Here is a 20,610-nt window from a genome sequence, read left to right as displayed (position 1 = left end):
ATGCTTGCAAAACTAGACGTGCTACAAATACCTAATTACCACTAGTATTATCAATCGTTCTGCCTGCCGCCTTCTAGTCTAGTGACATTATTCAAGCTGACCTTCCTCCGTTGATATTTTAGATTTTTTTTTTTTTTTGCCCCGGTGCTTATTAGGAAAACCACATAGGCTAAACACTTTTTTTCTAATAAAAAATTTAAGGTAAGAGGATGGTGTTTAAGTCGAACAGGAAATGAGGAAAACCTTCATGCTTAAAGTTAAAGACCATTTATAAATATATTTACATTTAATTCGCTTCAAAGGTACACGTCGGTTCTATTTGATAGTAAAAAAGATAACAAATAATTGATAAATTAGTTTATAACAAATGAATGATAAGTTAGATTATAACCGATAACAAAAAAGTAAGCTGATTGAATTTTTATAATGTTGGAAAAAATTAGTGGTTGAACTAACTTTGATGACATAAAAAAGATATATTAATTAGTATATTTTAAGTTCCTAGTAAAATTTCTCTCAATATAGGGTTCATTTGATGGTCAAAAAACGCTTAGGGTGGCTTTAGTAGAACGGTACGAAAACAGAGAGACGCTGAAACGGTCTATCATTACAATTACTTCATCCTATTCTAAGTTGTTTTTTTTTTCATTGGTACAGATTCTTTCCATAGAATTTTAAGCTAGTTAACTCTGTAATTCTTTCTTCCGATCGATATTTAATCCTTGCATTGAGTATTTTAACTATCTCTCCCCCTATCACTTCACTCTTTTACTCTCACACTAACCATCAAACAAACTTTATAACTCCTAATCTCCTATTCTCTACTTTCAACATGACATCATAAGTTTTGATTTGTTCTCTCTCTCTCTCTCTCTCTCTCTCTCTCTCTCTCTCTCTCTCTCTCTCCTTTAGATTATCGTTCTTCAGCTTCTCTACTTCCAGCATACAGCATTTTTGCCACACAAGAATAAAATCATTATTGCTAGTGTGATTTACTCAACCCCTACAGCAGACATTTGAAATGACTTTCGACAGCAGTGGGTCTAAAGTTTTCCAGCACAAGAGTATGTTAGCAACTTACAAGGTTCACTTTCCGTTAGTCAATACTTCCCTAGGAAATTTACCTTAAGTCTGGTAGTGAAATCAAACTGCTAATTCTACCAGCTAGATATTGGTTTCAATGAACACATACCAAAACATGTAAAACACTGATATTCTATTTTATCTTGCAAGTGCAACTTCCAATACTTAAAAAAGGTTTTTTTATATAATGTATACCGATAATGCACCAAACTCTAAAAATCCACCGGATTCAACAGCAGATAAATTTTTAAACAGAATGGACAATTATGTCAAATTAAGGCAATAAAATAATTGTCTATAACATGATACATATTCTATAGATGAGATCCTAATGGGTAATATGTACAACTAATACGAACAATGATTTCGAAACTTTATAGTGACACAATGTCACACTGATATTGGCCGCAGCTGTATAACCTTGCAGATTGAGTAGCAGGATAATATCAATGGTTTTAATGTTATTGTTTCAGTATTACCATTAGTATATAATCCTCAACTACGCAATCACAACCCAAGTTCAGCTAATAACTGTGGAAGACTGGAAGCAGAAGACAAGCATGCCATTACAATTTACAAAGGCCGCAAAAGTGGGTAATCTTCAAGTAACTCCCGTTCCGAGAGAGTATCATTTTCATTTTGTGGGGTCCATAACACCTCAACTGCCTGCAAGTAATTATAGAAAAATCGTGTAAAAAAAAAGGTACTAACAACATCCGAAAATGACTTGCAAACTATTATTGATCTTACTAATAATTTGCTCGAAGGAATGGATCCAAGTTTTTGTAAAGCTTCCTTCAAGTTTCCACTTCCATTGATGCTAGGAAGTTTATGTTCTCCTTCGGCAGCAGCCAAGATTGTTATCTGATATATAAGAACAACAAAGTTTAGAAGAAGGTGAACCGTCCTCATGGAACTTCACTTTTTCAAGTGATTAGGAACAAAGTTGAAATTAAAGAATACTTGTATTACATATTTAAGTCAAAATAGCTAAATCTTAATAGTTAAACCAAATCGTTTGTCGATACTCGATTCTATGCTCTATTCAATTTTCAGCAAACAGATTTGCGGGGCTTAAATTCAAAATTTCTGAAGCCAAATAAAAATTCAAAAAACAGGGTCATGTAGTTTTAGTTCAGTTACATGCCTATTGAATTTATAAGATTAGTAATATGCCTGTTTGGACATAGATGCAGATTAATGGGTGTTGACCTGTGTTATTAAAAAATAAGACGCACTATAGATATGAATCGGGCAGGAATCCACTATGTTAATCACCAATACTAGGGGCGACGCAAACAAATCATTACCATCAGACAAATATCAAGAGAGAAAAATAAGGAAAAAAAGATTCAAAAATAAGTTACAATGCAAATTCACTCGGAACGCATCTGTTACCATATAAGAACAAATTAAAACAAACTGTCTATTTCTTCAAGACTTCAACCAGACAAATGTAATCAGACTCAACTGAGCTGATCCATCAATCAGTAAAATAGAACTACAGAGGTACATTTGATGCATGTTAAGTAACAACACAAACAGAAAAACACAATTTAAGTAGTTGAGTAATGAAACAACTTTTTGTTCTGTTTGGTAGAGGATTATCAAGGACAAAAAAGAAATGGTTGGTTATTTTTTGACTTTTGAATGTTGTGTTGCGGAACAAAAAGTCGTTTCATAGTTGACTGAGTAATATAGTATTTGACTTTGTTCTATGCATCAACTTTTTTTCGTACTACAACTATTTTAAAATAAATCACAAAACAAATATTTGGGTCACTCATTCCTTCATTTTTTAATGAATCAAATGCATCCTAATTTTCTGAAGAGCAACACAGATGAGAGAGGTTCCATATTGCTTTCCTTCCTTGTTCCCTTTTCTTTGTTTTCTTTGTACTACTTTGTCTTCCTCAATGGAACAATCATTGTTTACATATATCAAGCATATCAACAAGGATCGTCTTTGAAAACATTAACATGAATGATCTTATATGGCATGTGAAAAAGTGGCTAGTGGAAAGGTGGAATCTACCCAAAAAACTGTTCATTCTCAGTGGAATGCATTAGGCTGGAAGCATAATGCTTACATCACGACATCATAGACCAAACATTATCCATATCTTTTATAGATTATTTTTCTTTTGGATAGAAAAACATTCTTCTTTAGATATTGATGTCAATTGGGATATAAACCTGGATGTTGAACGGTAAGAGGTGCCTAAAATGATTAATTGTATGTCTAGTTTCATGCCTAGAACAGGTTAACTTGTGCTAATATCTGATTTTTTTATGTCATTCTAATCCCAAAGTTATTTTTTTAACTTTTAAGTCTACATTGCATAAAGGAATACAACATGTTGAAAAGACGCCAAGATAGTTATGATACCACTATGTATTCATTGCTGAACCCATTAGATCTCTGGCTTCTCGTGCTTTGCCTCTTTATGTTGTTAACGTTGACCAGCGTCTCTTCATCAAATTTTCCTCGCTCTTCAATTGAAAGTTGATTAAAACGTTTCTCCCCTTCTTCTATACCCCGTTTTATGTCCACCTACAAAAATGTTGGAAAATAAGTGCTTTCAACTTTCCAATTTCTATAAACTCAGTTTCCTTTATTTCTATGCCAACAATATAAAGTAAGTATAATTTAAATTGCAAGTGAGCTTAGAAAAAAATTCCCTAATGATGACCTCTAATAAATAAATAATGTTGTATAGTAGATATTAGATACAGTTAACTTTATAAACAGCAAACATAGAAGTTTTAAGTATTATTATTTAGGACACAGAATACAACTCTTACAACAATGAGTTATTAAAGTGAAGTATCATCTTTTACGACACAAAATACTACTCTTATAACATTAAACTTGAATTTTCTCAAAACCAAAAAGGCACAAAAAATATAGCAGCACTGAATTCTATATAGCCACTTCAGTACTTTTTCTTTTATCTGGAGCAAAAATCTAGAACATTTATGTGGAGATGATGTGCCACAAGACGTCATCTATTCCAGCAATACAATTGGAATGGTACAAGCATTAAAGTCACTTACAGAAGAGTACCCCGAGATACAGTAATCCGGATGCCGAAGCAAAGCTAATGAGGTCTCTGCAACAGAAGGTCAAATTAGATTCAGAAAGTAGTTCGTACAGCCACGCTGCTTTCAACTACATTATAATTTATACAACTCAGAAGTAATTTAATATTTAACGCAACTATTTCTTTTCAATACTTTCCATATTTCTTTAACAACAGATTTGACCCTCATCATTTTCTACATGCATCTGCACTACATTGACAATAAAAACCACAATAGTTTACACAACATCACAAAGCACTAATTTTATGTCATTATTCATTAATAATCCTTCATTACACAAAATACTAAAATCACTAAACATTTTCAGTAAACCTTAAAGTATTATGATTATCATGTGGTTAGGAAAAAAGAAACAACTAAAGACAAGTGACCAAAAATCACATGTTTAGGAACTTCACCTGTCAATATGTAACTCAAACCTTCTGGAGATGATGTATCTGCAACTTCTGCAATCCTATTGAGATCCCTTTGAAGTGAACGACCCATCCCCAACAAACCAACCTACAAGAACAACACTATCATTGAGAATTTGAAATTCCACCAAAGATTCAAAATAGTGAATAAAATGAAATGACAGTCATGTGTAGTGCAGTGGTAGCTGACAAGATGCTGAGAAATCTTGGACCCAATAACCTTTTATTCATAAATCTATATGAACAATGTATGCATTAGTCAGATTAAAAGTAGCAATACATGATTTCAGGTAAGGATGAAATAAGTCAGGCAATCCAACAAAGGTCCTTAGCCTAGTCTACCTCAAACCAAAGCTAAGCCAGACTTATTTACTAGAAAAACTAGAGTAAGCCTTTAAAAAAGTCAATTTAGCAAAACATACCATACTTTATGTTATTCAAAATTGTCAAGAGTCCCACATCGGATAGGTTATGGTCTGACAACGTGTTTATAAAGTGGGGGCAATCCTCACCTCACAAGCCGGTTTTGTGGGGTTATGTTAGGCCCAACCACGATTTCTAAGATGGTATCAGAGCCTCTCCATGATCCATTGGGCCACCTGCTATCAGGTTTCCGTTATCGGGCCACCCACCATTTATGCCCACGAACCAAGCCCAATAGTGCTGGTCGTGAGGGGGTGTGTTAAGAGTCCCACATCGGATCGGGCCACCCACCATTTATGCCCACGAACCAAGCCCAATAGTGCTGGTCGTGAGGGGGTGTGTTAAGAGTCCCACATCGGAAAGAGTCCCACATCGGATAGGTGATGGTCTAACAACGTGTTTATAAAGTGGGGGCAATCCTCACCTCACAAGCCGGTTTTGTGGGGTTATGTTAGGCCCAACCACGATTTATGTTAGGCCCAACCACGATTTCTAAGAAAAATCCTTACAGGATTAACAGGACAATCTATTTAAGAAATGTAAATAATATATAACATTTATAGGTGATGGTCTAACAACGTGTTTATAAAGTGGGGGCAATCCTCACCTCACAAGCCGGTTTTGTGGGGTTATGTTAGGCCCAACCACGATTTATGTTAGGCCCAACCACGATTTCTAAGAAAAATCCTTACAGGATTAACAGGACAATCTATTTAAGAAATGTAAATAATATATAACATTTAGTTGTAAATAATATATAACATTTAGTTGTTACTATTTAATTTAGTTGTTACTATTTAAAGTGTTGAAATCATATACTTATTGATCTATTTGAAAGATTTAAGCAAGCATATTAGCCTACATAATCTATTTGAAAGATTTAAGCATATTAGCCTACATATGGAGTTGAGGCTATAAACATATTTAGTGATTACCTTATGAATTATTTATTTGTCTTATTACAAAATATGCATTTAGGCAAGACCACCAAACTCAAGCATTAAGTTTGCGACCCTGAACAAACTCAGGTCTACCAAATCCCGGCCAACCTAGACTATTTCCACCCTTAACTTCGGCTAAGCAAAAATACCAACACAATTTATTGAAAGCACATGATTGAGCATTTCACTTAACTATAAATGCAAATGCAAATAATTGTCTTGAATAGTTTATTTATGTGAAAAACTAGACCATAAGCAAAGCATATGCATGGTGGCTCTCAATGGCAGTGAGTACATTATTCACACCAACCTGGAAGAAACTTAGAAGCCTAAATAAATATGACGAAGCCAACTGAGGTGAGAAAGAAACTGGAGTCTAAATCCTCACTGAACCCTAAAGCAGGACCAACGTAAATCCCACAAAAAGAAGAAGTCACATAATATAGCACTTAAGAAAGAGAATCCTAGGGCATTAGCCTTTAGTCAGAAATTTAAGCCATCGTTGTATGCAATATTGACAGAAAAGTAAACATAGTCTAATGGTATATGCCATAACAACTATAGGGTTGTTTTTTCCAGGTGACCAACAAATAGCAGTGCTCATGCTTAGCGCAAGCATCCCTATCGTATTCTCCTCACACTTTTTTATTATGTTTCCGTCTGTATAACCCAAATTTTAATTAATGAAATGCCTTGATTTTGCTTGCATAAAAACAAAATAGAATAAGAAAAAGCATACTTTAAACTTCAAAACGCAAAAGCAACGATACCAACACAAAAACATGAAGCATGGCAAATACAAGAAGCAAGGAATAAAGAAAACACTGGTGTACTACTCCCTCCGTTCTAAAATAACTAATTCATTTGTAAAAAAAAAAAAAAAAAAATTGTCCCAAAATGACCAACTATTTTCCATTTTCAATAATATTAACTTCTTTTTCTTAGTTATAATATATCATCTAATTAATATTATTTGCATTACATTTATGATTATGATGATGGATACTATTCTCTCTTTCATCTAAGTCAGTTATAATAAGTAAATTACCTGAAGCTTGAGTACAGTGGTTTTTCCAGCAGCAGTAAGAACACTACCCTCATCACGATCAGAAAGAAAACCAGAAACCAAAACAAAAGCAGCGAAACCTGCTAAGATGAGAAATAAACTGGAACCAGCACCAACTCCAACCCCAACAGCAGGTCCAAAGTAAACCCCGCCGCTAAACGGAGAAGGCCCATAATACGGTGCAGAGTAAGAAAACCCAGGACTCGGTGATGGAACTGAATAACTCCTAGACGACGAAGATGAAGACGAAGATGATCTTCCTCCCATTCTACCTCCAGATGCTGCCAAGGACGTGTTTGGATTGTATGTCAATAGAATTCCGATTAATATAGCGGCAAGCGCGGGTTTTCGAAGTGTGTTCCATATAGTGGTTGCGAGAGATTGTAATAGGGATTTTGAATTGGAATTGGAAGTTATTGAAGAGGGGGTTTTGTGATTTTGGTTTAAGTGACATTTGAATTTGATGGTGTTATTATGTGATTTTATGTTGGGTATTGATATTGAAGTTGTGAAGGTGTGAGTGCGAGGAAAATAAGATTGGTTGTTCCATTTCAAATGGAAGAGACAGGGTTCTAGTAACAAAGTGGTGGACATGGTCATGGTTTTTCAATTTTGGATATTATTATATTTGTTGCGACGATGATGATGATGGAATTGATGGAGATATGGTGGAATGGAATGGAATTAAATTGAATTGAAAATGGGGATATTGATTAATTGGAGGAAAAGAATATGTGAAGAAGAAATGAATCCTGATGGGAGACTTGTGCGTATACTGTGTGCCTTTGACGGCCCATCGTTTTGAAACCTCATCTCATAATCTCAATTCCAAATCTCCGTCCTTTTCATTTTCACATTCATTGCCATGTCAGTTTTCTCCAGCTATGCCACGTGGCTCTATCCATTTTGCATAATCCTCATCCTCACTTCTGTGTTTGGTAGAAGAGAATTAGGGAAGACAGAAGTTGAGGCAAGAGATAGAAGAGAAGTTGGTCATTTCTCTAGTTTGGTAGATCAAAGAAATAGGCAAGAGAGAGTTAAAACGTGTGGGCCCATACTTTTTTTAGTCTCCGCTTAGGTGCGAAGAAATAGCAAAGAAAGTCTTATTTACAGTTCTTTCTATTTTATGTTGCAACGAGGGTACGGTTGATATATACAAATTGTACCCCTATTGCAACATAAAAGAGAAAAAACTTTCAACAAAAATAAAAAAGAAGAAATAAAGAAATGAAGCACTGAGGAAGAAGATGACCATGAGAATAACTAGACAATAACATATATCGATGAATGCATAACTTTTGATGCATATATTTCTATAATGAATTCCTTAACATGTACCTTTGAGGGCACAAGTTAACATTTGCCAATTTTAAAACGATGATGTGGTTATGTGACACTATTGGTTCTCTTTGGGATCATGTGTGGCATTAGCTGGGAATTTCTTCAGTTTTCTCAGGTGACATTCGACATCATTTCCATCGGTTTACTACTATGGTGGGTTTGCCTAGAATTACTTATTCCTATTTGAGAACAATTTGGTTTGCTACTGTTTGGGCTATTTGGAAAGAGATGAACAACTGTATATTCCAAAATACGGCTTCTGATCCGTCTGTTTTAGCTGAAAAAGTTAAACTGAATTCTTTCTTATGGCTGAAATCTAAATAGGTGAATTTTAGCTATAGTTATCATGGTTGGTGGCAACACCCTCTCCTTTGCATGGGTGTCCACATGTAATTTGCTTCGATTTAGGGTGGGTGCTTATTATTCCATCGGCACCTTGATCTTGTAAATATTCTTGGTTGGTTCACTCTTTGCATTTTTTTTTGAAAGATGGTTCACTCTTTGCATGTCTTGTGCAGGGTGAATCAATGTTGTTGTTAATATAAGTATCATTTTAGTTTGTTAAAAAAAAGTATATTTAATTCAATAAACTAATAAAATGTTGTAGAAAAAATATTAATTTAACATAAAATACAAAACGTCCAAACTAATTTATATATTTAAGTAGGTAAAAAAATTATATTTAAGTAGTTAATTAAATTAATTTACAGGTTAATTAAATTATATTATATACAATTATTTATTAGTACTTTAATTCAAGGGTATTTTTTACCATTAGAAAATAAACAAACTTCTCTTTCCTATATTTTTCAACTTCTCTCTTCTCAAAATCTCTCTCACTTTTTTCTCTCTTCTCAACTTCTACTCGTAACCAAACATGCGGAGATGGCAAAAACATTTACAATTACCGGAATAATAATAAAATCCGCCACCACTCCAAGAGTGTAAGACGAGTATTTTTGTTAAACATTCACAAATAAAATAGGATTAGATTCCTATAAATATATTAAGGGTCATGTTAACCCGTGCCCCGGGGGAACTGGTTAAGGAAGACAAAAGAAGAAATTGTAAGTCAAAAAAGACACTTTTAAACTTTTAATGCATTGATTACACGACTTTCAATGCAAATATTACTATATTTGCTCCCTTAACCAGTGCCCCCGGGGCACTGGTTAACATTTCCCATATATCAATTGTTTGTTTTACTCTCTCTAAGAAAATTCTTCAACTGTTGGTCCTTCAAAAGTTTTTCATCTTCATTTTTGGTTCCTCTTTTAAAGTAAACTCGTATGTAAAATTCATATTTTTGAATAAAATTTTGTTGAAAAATTTATAATATTATAAGAATCTCTTCCAACTTAGGTTTTATTATTGACATGATAAAATTTATATATCATGGTCATATATCAAAATTAAGGTGATTAAAGCATTTTTCCATAAAAAAAAGGTGATTAGAGCATTTTAAAATAGTTTTCGATGTATAGAATAAACTATGTGATCTTTCTATTTATAAAAGAAAGTTCGCAACTAATATGCATGAATTTTGGGAACAACTATTCACATATTATTTTGAAAATAAGTAATTAACATGTTCCTAAAAAAAAATCACTTGTTAGATCTAGTTCTAAAATATCTCAAATTGAATGCAAAAATATATCAAAAATATATTATATTATGTACTAATATATTTTAGATTAAGTACCAAAATATATTAGATTGCATATCAAAATATTTCAGACTGCGTTCTGAAATATATTAGATTGCATTCCAAAATATTTCAGTAAAACTTTTTTTTGAAGAGTATTTTAGCAAAACTTAAAACTAAGAAAACACTTTTTAATGATTTAATTTAACATTTTCAAATATAATATATAAATATATTATATTTATGCACCCTTTAGAGGTACACCTCACTGTATAAACACTATTAATGTATGCAATCTATCAAACATGAGACTTTCATTTTTTTAGTTCACACTACACTAATTCTACCCAATGTCAAAATTGGTGTTTAATCTTTTAACTAAATTTCCACACTTATTTCAACAAAAAGGACATACAATTGCTCTTTTGGCATCTCAATATCCCCTCACCTTGCTACAAGGGTGTGTTTGTTTCAAGTTTAACTATTTTATTCCTAGGAATAATATTCCTTAGAACATAGAGATGAGAATTTTATTCCAAGGTATTTAGAAAAAAGATGTTTGCTTAACATTATAATATTCTTAGGAACCATAAAAATATGAATTATAATAGGAAATTACTCATGAATTTATTCCCATCTCTATATGGGAACTTTATTCCCACCCTTTTTTTGGGAAAATTTTTCTATTCCAAAAATGTTTTATACCCGGGAATAAAATTTAATAAACTTGTAACAAACATGTGTATTCCTATCATTTTATTCCCAAGAAACTAAGAATATAACTTGAAACAAACGCACCCCAAATAATTGATTGGAAATTACGGCCCGATTTTAGGGACTTAAAAGCAATTGTCAAAAAGTGCAACTTGAGGGTTTAAGGGAAATTTTGTTTAAGTGGGGTTTTAGCCCACCCAATTATCCAAAACCCTAGTTTTATAAAACGGCAGGGCTTTGTCGTATATTACATATAAACAACACAATAACCGATTTTGAAGCTGCCTCTGTCTCTCTCACTCGATCATCTCCTGCTCCACCGTCGCTCGTATTACTCAAACTGGAAACCATGGCGGACAAAGCCGTTACAATCAGGACCAGGAAGTTCCTCACCAACCGCCTGCTTTCACGAAAGCAATTCGTGCGTTTCTCAATTTCTATCCCTTTTCCTCTGTATCAATTTTAGTTTAATAGGTTCACTTTATCTGATTTCGATTTATTAATAAGAACCTCTCGATATGCAAATGTGCAATGAATCTGGGATGCGCAATGAATTAGGTTAATAGGTTACACTTTTTTCTGTACCTCAGCTGCTGTTCTGCTGTCTGCCGGTTTGGGCAGTGGTGGTTCTGTTTTGCTGTCACGCGTTTCTGATTTGGTTGTGGGGTTACTGCATATCATATCCGGGCCTCTTGTAGCTTTTGTTCTTTTTTCCCGATCATACGTCTTATATGATCTGGTGGAAATATATATATATATATATATATATATATATATATATATATATATATATATATATATATATATATATACAGGGCCGTCCCTGAGAATTCGGAGGCTCGGCTCAGGGAATGAAAAGAGGCCAGTGATAAAATCAAAACGTATTTTTTTTTAAAAGAGCAATAGATAATATAAAACGAGTTTAGGCGAATACCTTAAAAAAGAGTCTTCATTCGCACCAAAACGAGACTTCCTACGCGTATTTACTGAAGCAAATTCATCAATCAACTCTTCGTATTGTATATTTGGTGAGGTTAGACATGTAAGATTATTAAGAGGTCAATTTGGTGATAATTATCTAGAGTAGATAATGTGGCAACACTAATGCTTCTTGTTCACCACCTCTGTTCTTGTTGCCTTGGATTATGAACAAGAGCTTGAGACTGCAAAGAGAAGTTCTTCAATTGAGAAAAACTATGAACTTCCTAATGGACAAGTTATCATAATTGGGACTGAGAGGTTCCGTTGCCTAGAAGTCCTTTTCCAGCCATCTATGATTGGAATGGAAGTTGCTGGAATGGAGATATTAAGGGGGCCTAAAAAGCAAAACTCATTTTTTTATTGGAGGATACTATTACTACTGGGTATAAAAAAAATTGAGGCCCATCCTTGAGGGAGGCCCAGCTCGTTTGAGCTGTTTGCACCCCCTCAGGGACGGCCCTGTATATATATGATGTTTGAAAGAAAGAAAAAAAATAATTGGGTTCCTCGCTTTAATATATTATTTATTTGTAGCTTTTGTTCTTTTTTCCCCGATCATACGTCTTATATGATCTGGTGGAAATATACATATACATATATACATATATATATATATATATATACATATATACATATATATAGATATATATATATATATATACACATATATATGTATATATATATATACACATATACATATGTATATATATATATACATATATGTATATACATATGTATACATATATCTATATACATATATATATGTACATATAGATATGTATATGTATATGTACATATACATATGTATATCTATATGTAGATGTATATATACATATCTATATGTATATGTATATATACATATACATATGTATATGTATATATACATATACATCTGTATATATATATATATACATATATATCTGTATATATATATATACATATATATCTGTATATATATATATACATATATATGTATATATATATATATATATATGTATGCTGTTTGAAAGAAAGAAAGAAAAAATAATTGGGTTCCTCGCTTTAATATATTATTTTTTTGGTAGTGGCCGGGGTTTGAACCCCGGACCTTGCATATTTTTATGCATTGTCCAACTAACTGAGCTAAACTCACGAGGACGCTTTAATATATTATTTCGTGATGCTTAACCTTTTTTCGATTATTATTGTTATTGCAGGTCGTTGAGGCTAATCATCCAGGGAAACCAAATGTTTCCAAGGTACTTTTTAAAGTGTTTTTTAATTTAAATAATATTAACGGATTTTAGGATTTCAGTATAACTGAATATTCAGATTTTTAAGTAGTTATTGATTGCTTTGTTGTGTGTGGTATAAAGTCTGAGCTTAAGGAAAAGCTGACAACAATGTATGGAGCAAAGGACAACACTGTGTTTGTTTTTGGATTGCAAACAAATTTTGGAGGTGGCAAATCTACTGGTTTTGGTTTGATTTATGATTCAGTTGACAGCGCAAAGAAGTACGAGCCCAAGTACAGACTTATCAGGGTGAGTCAAAAATAAGACCATTTCATAGTTGAATTACTGTATCTTATGTTAGTTACGATACATTGTTGTAGTTACATTGTAGCACCGCACATGGCACTGTCCGACACCAACACGACACCTACACATGTGATTACATTCAAATAATTCACTTTTTCAATTTATCACCGGTGTCAAGTAGTGTGGTTTCCAGATGTCCATGTTAGTGCTTCGTGGATAGTTACTCCTTGCATCATTGTTGTTGACTATCTTTTGCTGTGAAATATTCTCTTATATTTTCTATACAATTATAATACATTCTAGTATTCATTGCTTACATCGTTGTTGTTTCATGTTTTTTTTTATATCATTATAAAATCTCGGTGCTTACATTGTCTTTGTTCCTTCTTTTGTCACTTTTCCTTATTTAGAAGGGATAGTGGTAGTTATTTTATAGTTAGGTATGTTAGTTAACATTGTTAGAATATTGTTACCAAGCAGTTTTCCGTCCACTCCCGAACCCCCGATAGGAAACAAAATGGGGATGTGTGAGGCACCGCCTTGCCTCATTGCATCAATTATGAAGAGGTAAAACTCAAAAGGAAACAATTGATGGTTGAACATGAGTCCATCTAAAATCCAATCCAATCTTTCATATTCAAGAAATACAAATAACTTGTCCTCTGAGTTATCATATATTATTATAGCAATATTTGCTTCTATTTAATTTATACAATAAGTCCTTATAGAACTTATTGGAAAGCATCATTCGAAACATCTTCCTCTTTGATCAAACATCATCAATCGAAACATCTTCCTCTTTGATCAAACATCCTTCACTCATCTTTCTCAGCTGCAATGAAAGAAGTTCATGCCAAGATATAATAGCATCACTGTCTTCTTTGTTCATAATGACATCACCATCTTCTTTGTTCTTCATAAGATCACCATCTTTTTCTTTGTTCATAATGATATAACCGTCATCTTCTTTGTTCATAATGTATTTTCCATCTCTTTCTTTGGTAAATGCGCACTCTATTTGATTGGTAGTTTTAACCACTTTAGTCTTGTTATTCCAATTGTTAAGTTGATTTTTTGTGTATAAATTAAACCACCGAATATGAGCTTTTCTCTAATATCCTTTTATAATTAGGTAATTTTTCGTTTAAGTTTCTATCATTTTGATATTTAAGATTACAATTTCAATAAATCTCAAAAATTTAGCAGGCAACCTGTGCATTTGTGTAAATCTTGTAAATCTTGTAAATCTTGGAAAATACAATCTCAGTAAAGCAACCTGAGCATTTGTGTAATCTTGCTTAAAGTTATGTGATTGAAATGTAATCTTGGAAAATTTATATAGGCAACTAATTTTTTTTTTTTTTGTTATATACAACTCATCGCCTAAAGCTATCAATAGACTATGACAAATAAAATTACTAAACAAAAAGATGAATAAATGACTTGATTGTTCCATCTCCTCACAAAAATAATCAGACATAAACTGATACCTACTTAATTATGGAACACATCATGCTTAACCAACTCTATGATATTTGATATACCTCAAATTTCATAATCATTGTCTGTTACATTCTGTGACACAACACGCTTAACCTATTCTCCTTGTTCATTGTATTGATCCAAATTCCTACACGGTTTTGGAAATATTGTCCCGATTACCTCCACAAAAGCACACCGAAAGATACGTTTGTTTTTGTAGGTTATCCCAACATTCATATCCTTGAAAGTCACATTTCTGACCGGAATCTCTTTACTACCTTGAATGCTCACAAGTACATGAACTCCCTTGTCGCAAATATTGGTGAAGCTTATGTCTCTGAGAGTTGGAATGCGCTGTAGGAACATATCCAACATCAGGGTGTTCGTTGTAATCGGTTATGATAACAATTCCAACACGAACATTGTTGAAAGTTAGATTGCGATAAGTTATTTGGCCAACATATCCACCTCTTCCGGGCGCGGTCTTGATCCTGATGGCACATCTAGAATTCCATACAAGAATGTTCTCGAGGGTGATATTAGATACCCCACCTGACACCTCACTTCCTATTGAGATGCTAGCACTGTTGCATTTCACACAAGAATAACATTGAGCTTTAGAATATTCAAATGCCTAACATTTTACGTGTTTCATAATCTTAAATGTTTCTTAATGCTTATTAACATTTTTTTGACATCACGTAAAGAACAAAATGGTCAAAGGTACTCAATAAGTACATTGAGTTGAGTTAGAAATTCAGCTCAGAACGAACGACGTGGTTTCCGATTACTATATTCTTAGAAGGTTTTCCATAAGCAATCACCATTGAAAACATTCTTGTATGGAATTATAGACGTGCCATCAGGATCAAGACTGCAACTGGAAGAGGTGGATATGTTCGTCAAATAACTTACCGCAATCTAAATTTCAACAACGTTTTTGTTGGAATTGTTATCAAAACCGATTAGAACGAACACCATAACGCTAGATATATGTCCCGACAATGCTTCCAATTCTTAGAGACATAAGCTTCACCAATATTCGTGGCAAGGGAGTTCGTGTACCTGTAAGCATTCAAAGTAGTAAAGAGATTCCAGTCAGAAATGTGACTTTTGAGGATATGAATGTTGGGATAACCTACAAAAACAAGCATATCATTCGGTGTGCTTTTGTGGATGGTCGGGTAATCAGGACAATCTTTCCAAAACCGTGTAGGAATTTGGATCAATACAATGAGCAAGGAGTTGGTTAAGCGTGCTATGTCACAAAATGTAACAAACAATGATTATGAAATTTGAGGTATATGAAATATCCTAGAGTTGGTTAAGCATGCCGTGTTCCATAATTGAGTAGGCCTCATATTATGTTTGATTATATTATCACTTTTGTGAGGGAATGGAACAATTAAGTCATTTTTTTCTTTAGTAATTTCATTTGTCATAGTCTGTTGATAGCTTTTTTAGGCAATGAGTTGTATATAACAAAAAAAAAAAATTAGTTTCTTATATCAATTTTCAAGATTACATTTCATACACAAATATTTTTTTCCCCAAGATTACACAGATGCAAGGTGGCAAGAAGAGTAACCTCCAAGAAAGAGATAACAGTACTACCTTAATCATATAAAAGTTTTTTGAAGAGAGAAAATTTATTTAGGGAAGTTTTATAATTATTGAGATTTTTTTTTGACAGAATTATTATTATTGAGATGAAATTGGAATCTTTTTATATTATTATTATTTTCACTTAAATATCGAAATGACTGAAAATTAAGCAAAACATTACCTACTTATAGGAGGATTGTAGAGAAAATATCATATATTTGATAGTTTAAAATAAAAACAAGAAATCAACTTGACAATTGGATTAACAAGACTAAAGTGGTTAAAACTACCAATTAAACAGAGTGCACATTTACCAAAGAAGGTGACGGTGATCTTATGATGAACAAAGAAGATGTTGATGTCATTATGAACAAAGATGATGATGCTATTATGTCTTGGCATGAGCTTTTCTTTCATTGCAGCCGAAAGATGAATGAAGGATGTTTGATCAAAGAGGAAGATATTTCAATGCTTTCCAATAACTTTTATAATAACTTATTGTTGGAAAATATTAATATAATTTAAATAGTAGCAAATATTATTATAATAGTATATAGTAAATAGGAGGACAAGTTATCTTAATTTGTTAAATATATAAAAGATTAGATTTCAACCATTTCCTTTGGACATAATTGATGCAATGAGGCAGGGTGATGCCTCCCCGTCTCATTTCCTATCGGGGGCGGATGGATCCCCAATATCCGCCCCAAAGCCGCTTGGGTACAATAGTCTACCTCTAAACAAACTTGTCTCTAATAGTACAGTTGCTAGTTGTCAAACCGCATATTTAATATGTTTGTTATTAGACATGCTCTCAAAGTCGTCTTGAAACATTAGTCTAGGTGTGTGCACAAATGTTACATCTAAATCAACGTGGTTACACTTATATATAAGTCAGTGTGCACAAAGGTTACATCTATGTTACTGTTGTTCTATCTAAATCACAAAAGTATAAAGGGAGGAAACACATAAAACTGTCTGAAAGCAGGGCAATACAACTCTCGAGTCAGGTGTGGTCTTAAATTTATTTAGCACCGGTTGTGTATTTTCACTGTCATTGCTGTGTCTATTTAAATAATGTGTTTCTTTGGTATCTTGTTGGTTTCAGCTTGTTTTTACCATCATTTACCATTTGTGTTTTTGTCATATTAATATTTGTGAATTAAAACACATTTTTTCCCTTCAATAACCTCGTATTAATATCCGTGATTACATTGTTTTGTGGACTGAACCAAAATATAAATCTATTTCAGAATGGCCTTGACACGAAAATAGAGAAGTCAAGGAAGCAAATGAAGGAGAGAAAGAATAGAGCTAAGAAGATTCGTGGTGTAAAGAAGGTAATTTTACAGCTAGTAATTGTTGTAGGTTTATGATTGCTTACACCGTATGCAATCCTTGTTTTATTAAATCATAAAATTTTGTTTGTGCTGTCTCTGCAGACCAAGGCTTCTGATGCTGCTAAGGCTGGAAAAAAGAAATGAGTTTTGAGACTTCCTGTTTTTGTTTCATGATTACTATTATGCTTTCAGAGTTTTTTAATACCTATTTCATCTCATGCTAGGTCTATAGAATGAGATATTTTGGTACAAGGGTTAATCCTTGTTTTGCTCCCACATAAGGCTTTCAGTAATCAGATTATGTTTTATGGTTAATAGAAAAATAAGATTGTTATATCAAAACATTATGATGCAACTTTAGGGGATGATCAGTGATGAATGTAATTCCACGCATTTATATTGTTTGCACTTCATCAAAATTTAGTATATTGCTAATTTTTTTTGTTGCTGTGGCAATGTTCCTCGTTAATCGTTATCATGTTTCATGACAAAATCAAATTGAGATGATTTCCTTGTTTTGCTTCAATTTTCTTTTGTTCAATATATCCCCACCGTAATTATGAATTTATATGGGCTATTCAACTTTTAAGCATTTACGTCTGGCTTACTTTTTTAGTCTAGCTTTTATACAGTTTGGTTTCAATTCAGTGTTATGATCTATGAAATACTTTTCTCTACGGGAGTTAACTCTAGCTGAGTTAAGGGAATGAATAATTTCGAAAGGTAGAAGAGTAATTTTCAGAAACACATGCAAATACACCAAATCAAGAAAACAAACAGTTCAGACGTCCTGTTATAAGTCCCAATTTCTTTATTAAATCTGAGAATTATTCAAAAATGTTCATCACGAAAAAGAAGGTATTGCCAATAGTGGACCTCACTTGGGAATGAAGTTTGAATCTGAGACGGCGGCATATGAATTTTATAATGATTACAGGAAAAGAATTGGATTTGGTATTCGTCGAGAATATGGAAATAAAAGCAGAATGGATGGAGTTTTGACTTCGAGAAGATTCACATGCTTCAAAGAGGGTACGCGAGTTGTTGACAAAAGACGTCAACCGACGACGGAGTCTAGAGCAGAAACCAGAACAGGATGCACAACGAGTTGTTAACTTTTCTTGTATTATGCAGCAATCAAGCAACACAATTCAAGCGACACAATCAAGCCAAGTAAGCAATGGAACTCAACATCAAGATATACAATCCAAGCAACACAGTCAAGCCAAGTTAACTCATTGTAATTTCACAGTTTTGATGTGTGTGTTAGGAGACTTGTAATGTCCAAGTACTTTGATGTGTGTGTTAATAATTTTGATGTAAAATATCACAAATTTGTCTGTTATGACAGTGACAGTGAGATACTGGTTTAACAATTTGATACTGGTTTTTTGAATTATGACAGTGACATGTGGTAAAATGCATGTGTTTTGAATTATCTGGGCTTATGTTCAAGTACTTTTATCTTGTCTGCAATGTGTTATCAAGAATTATCAGATGCAGAACCTGTTATGCTAGTTCTGTTTGTGGCTGGTGGCGTGTTTCTGCTATGGGCCTGCAGTGTCTAGGTGCCTGCAGTGTCTAGGTGCATGAGTGTTTAGGTTGAATATACTCTTTCCTCATCTGCTAAGAATTAACTGACTTTTGCTATCTTCTAATCCAAGTTAGTGAAGAATAGTTGGTGTAGTGTTATAGGCCATACCATATATCAAAATCCATGGCTATTGGCTAATAGCTACCAACCACCTCGGGTTCAAACCCAAATTTAAAGCATGCTCAATCAAACAAGTGCTTGCGGAAATTTCTGATGTCCTTGTGACTTGGAGAATTTGGAGTCTGTTCCTCCATATCACTTCAGCTAAGTATCAACAACACATATCAGCTATCTTTTGCATCCAACTACAGCTTCGAACACCGAGATCCTTCTTCTGTAACGCTGCAGTATTTGCTTCCTCTGCAGACTTTCTTTTTTTTATCCTAATTGCTGCGACAACCGAACCTATTTATTTTTTAATGCATCATTTTACCAAAAAATTTAAATATCAGACCAATTTGTTTGTTACTTTACAACTAAAGATGTAGTTCTTATTTTAAGACCAATGTTTCTTTTGTGAGTTTTCTGCTACAATGAGTCTTTTAAAAGTTCATGATATTTGGCATAAAAAATAATAGTTTGTCTTTCCAAAATAAATAAGTTCATGATCTGAGACTAAGGTTTCACTGAACTATTGTTGTGTTTGATCGATACATCACCATTTCTTACAATTTTAAAAACAATGCAGGTATTAGTAAAGCATTCTCAGGGGTTAAATCAAAGATTTGTCATTTAAATTGTTTCAAGAGCAGAATTTTATCATGATCAAGAGATGAATTTTATCATCATTTAAATCATCAAAACTATATGAAAAAATTATCTCTGTGAAATCTCATGCCTTGAACATTCTCCAACCAATCACTAAATTGACTCAAACTCAATTTTTGCGTTTTGAAATCTATTCACAAAGTCAGGATGCAAATTGTTGAATCTCCATCTGATGGTCGGTGAAGAGGTGAGAGGGAGAGGTGAGAGGAAGAGAAGAGATGCTGTGTTTGATCGACGGCATCGCCGGGAGGCATGGCTGCGGCGGCGACAGCGGAAGGCATGGCGGTGAGCGATTGAGAAAGAGTGGTTATGGATTGAGGAAGAGAAGAAGAGAGAAGCACGTGTTACATCTTTTTTTTTTTTTTTGACAAAAACAAAACGATATTCATTCATTCAAATTGATAGAGTACATCAGATACAAACATCGCTAAAAACGTAAAGGGTGAATCAGCGAACAAACTCACAACACCCAATTTAATAGCATACAACGACAAAATGCCTACAAATAATATGATAAAACCAAATTCACCGAAATATTCATGCTTCCGGATCTGCAACGTTGATGCCCAAAACATTGGTTGAATTTGTA

General features: G+C 33.4%; 2 protein-coding genes across 2 annotated transcripts; one reads left to right on the top strand and one right to left on the bottom strand.

The window, feature by feature from the left end:
- Positions 1-1,294: 1,294 nt before the first annotated feature.
- On the bottom strand, positions 1,295-7,834 carry LOC146911497 (myelin-associated oligodendrocyte basic protein). Its single transcript, XM_085725367.1, has 6 exons — positions 7,014-7,834; positions 4,587-4,689; positions 4,141-4,196; positions 3,473-3,637; positions 1,834-1,947; positions 1,295-1,749 (listed from the first exon to the last, which is right to left on the bottom strand). Exons 1-6 carry the CDS (start codon positions 7,629-7,631, stop codon positions 1,657-1,659), a joined length of 1,149 nt encoding a protein of 382 aa, XP_085581493.1. The 5' UTR covers positions 7,632-7,834; the 3' UTR covers positions 1,295-1,656.
- Positions 7,835-10,885: 3,051 nt separating this feature from the next.
- On the top strand, positions 10,886-18,078 carry LOC146911496 (small ribosomal subunit protein eS24z-like). Its single transcript, XM_085725368.1, has 5 exons — positions 10,886-11,152; positions 12,909-12,950; positions 13,068-13,235; positions 17,573-17,659; positions 17,762-18,078. Exons 1-5 carry the CDS (start codon positions 11,081-11,083, stop codon positions 17,801-17,803), a joined length of 411 nt encoding a protein of 136 aa, XP_085581494.1. The 5' UTR covers positions 10,886-11,080; the 3' UTR covers positions 17,804-18,078.
- The last annotated feature ends 2,532 nt before the right edge of the window (positions 18,079-20,610 follow it).

The sequence above is a fragment of the Medicago sativa genome, chromosome 7 (assembly GCF_051527215.1).
Source record: "Medicago sativa cultivar Bolivia chromosome 7, Bolivia_mono, whole genome shotgun sequence".
NCBI classification, from domain to species: domain Eukaryota; kingdom Viridiplantae; phylum Streptophyta; class Magnoliopsida; order Fabales; family Fabaceae; genus Medicago; species Medicago sativa.
This window is presented reverse-complemented; position numbering and strand designations above follow the sequence as displayed.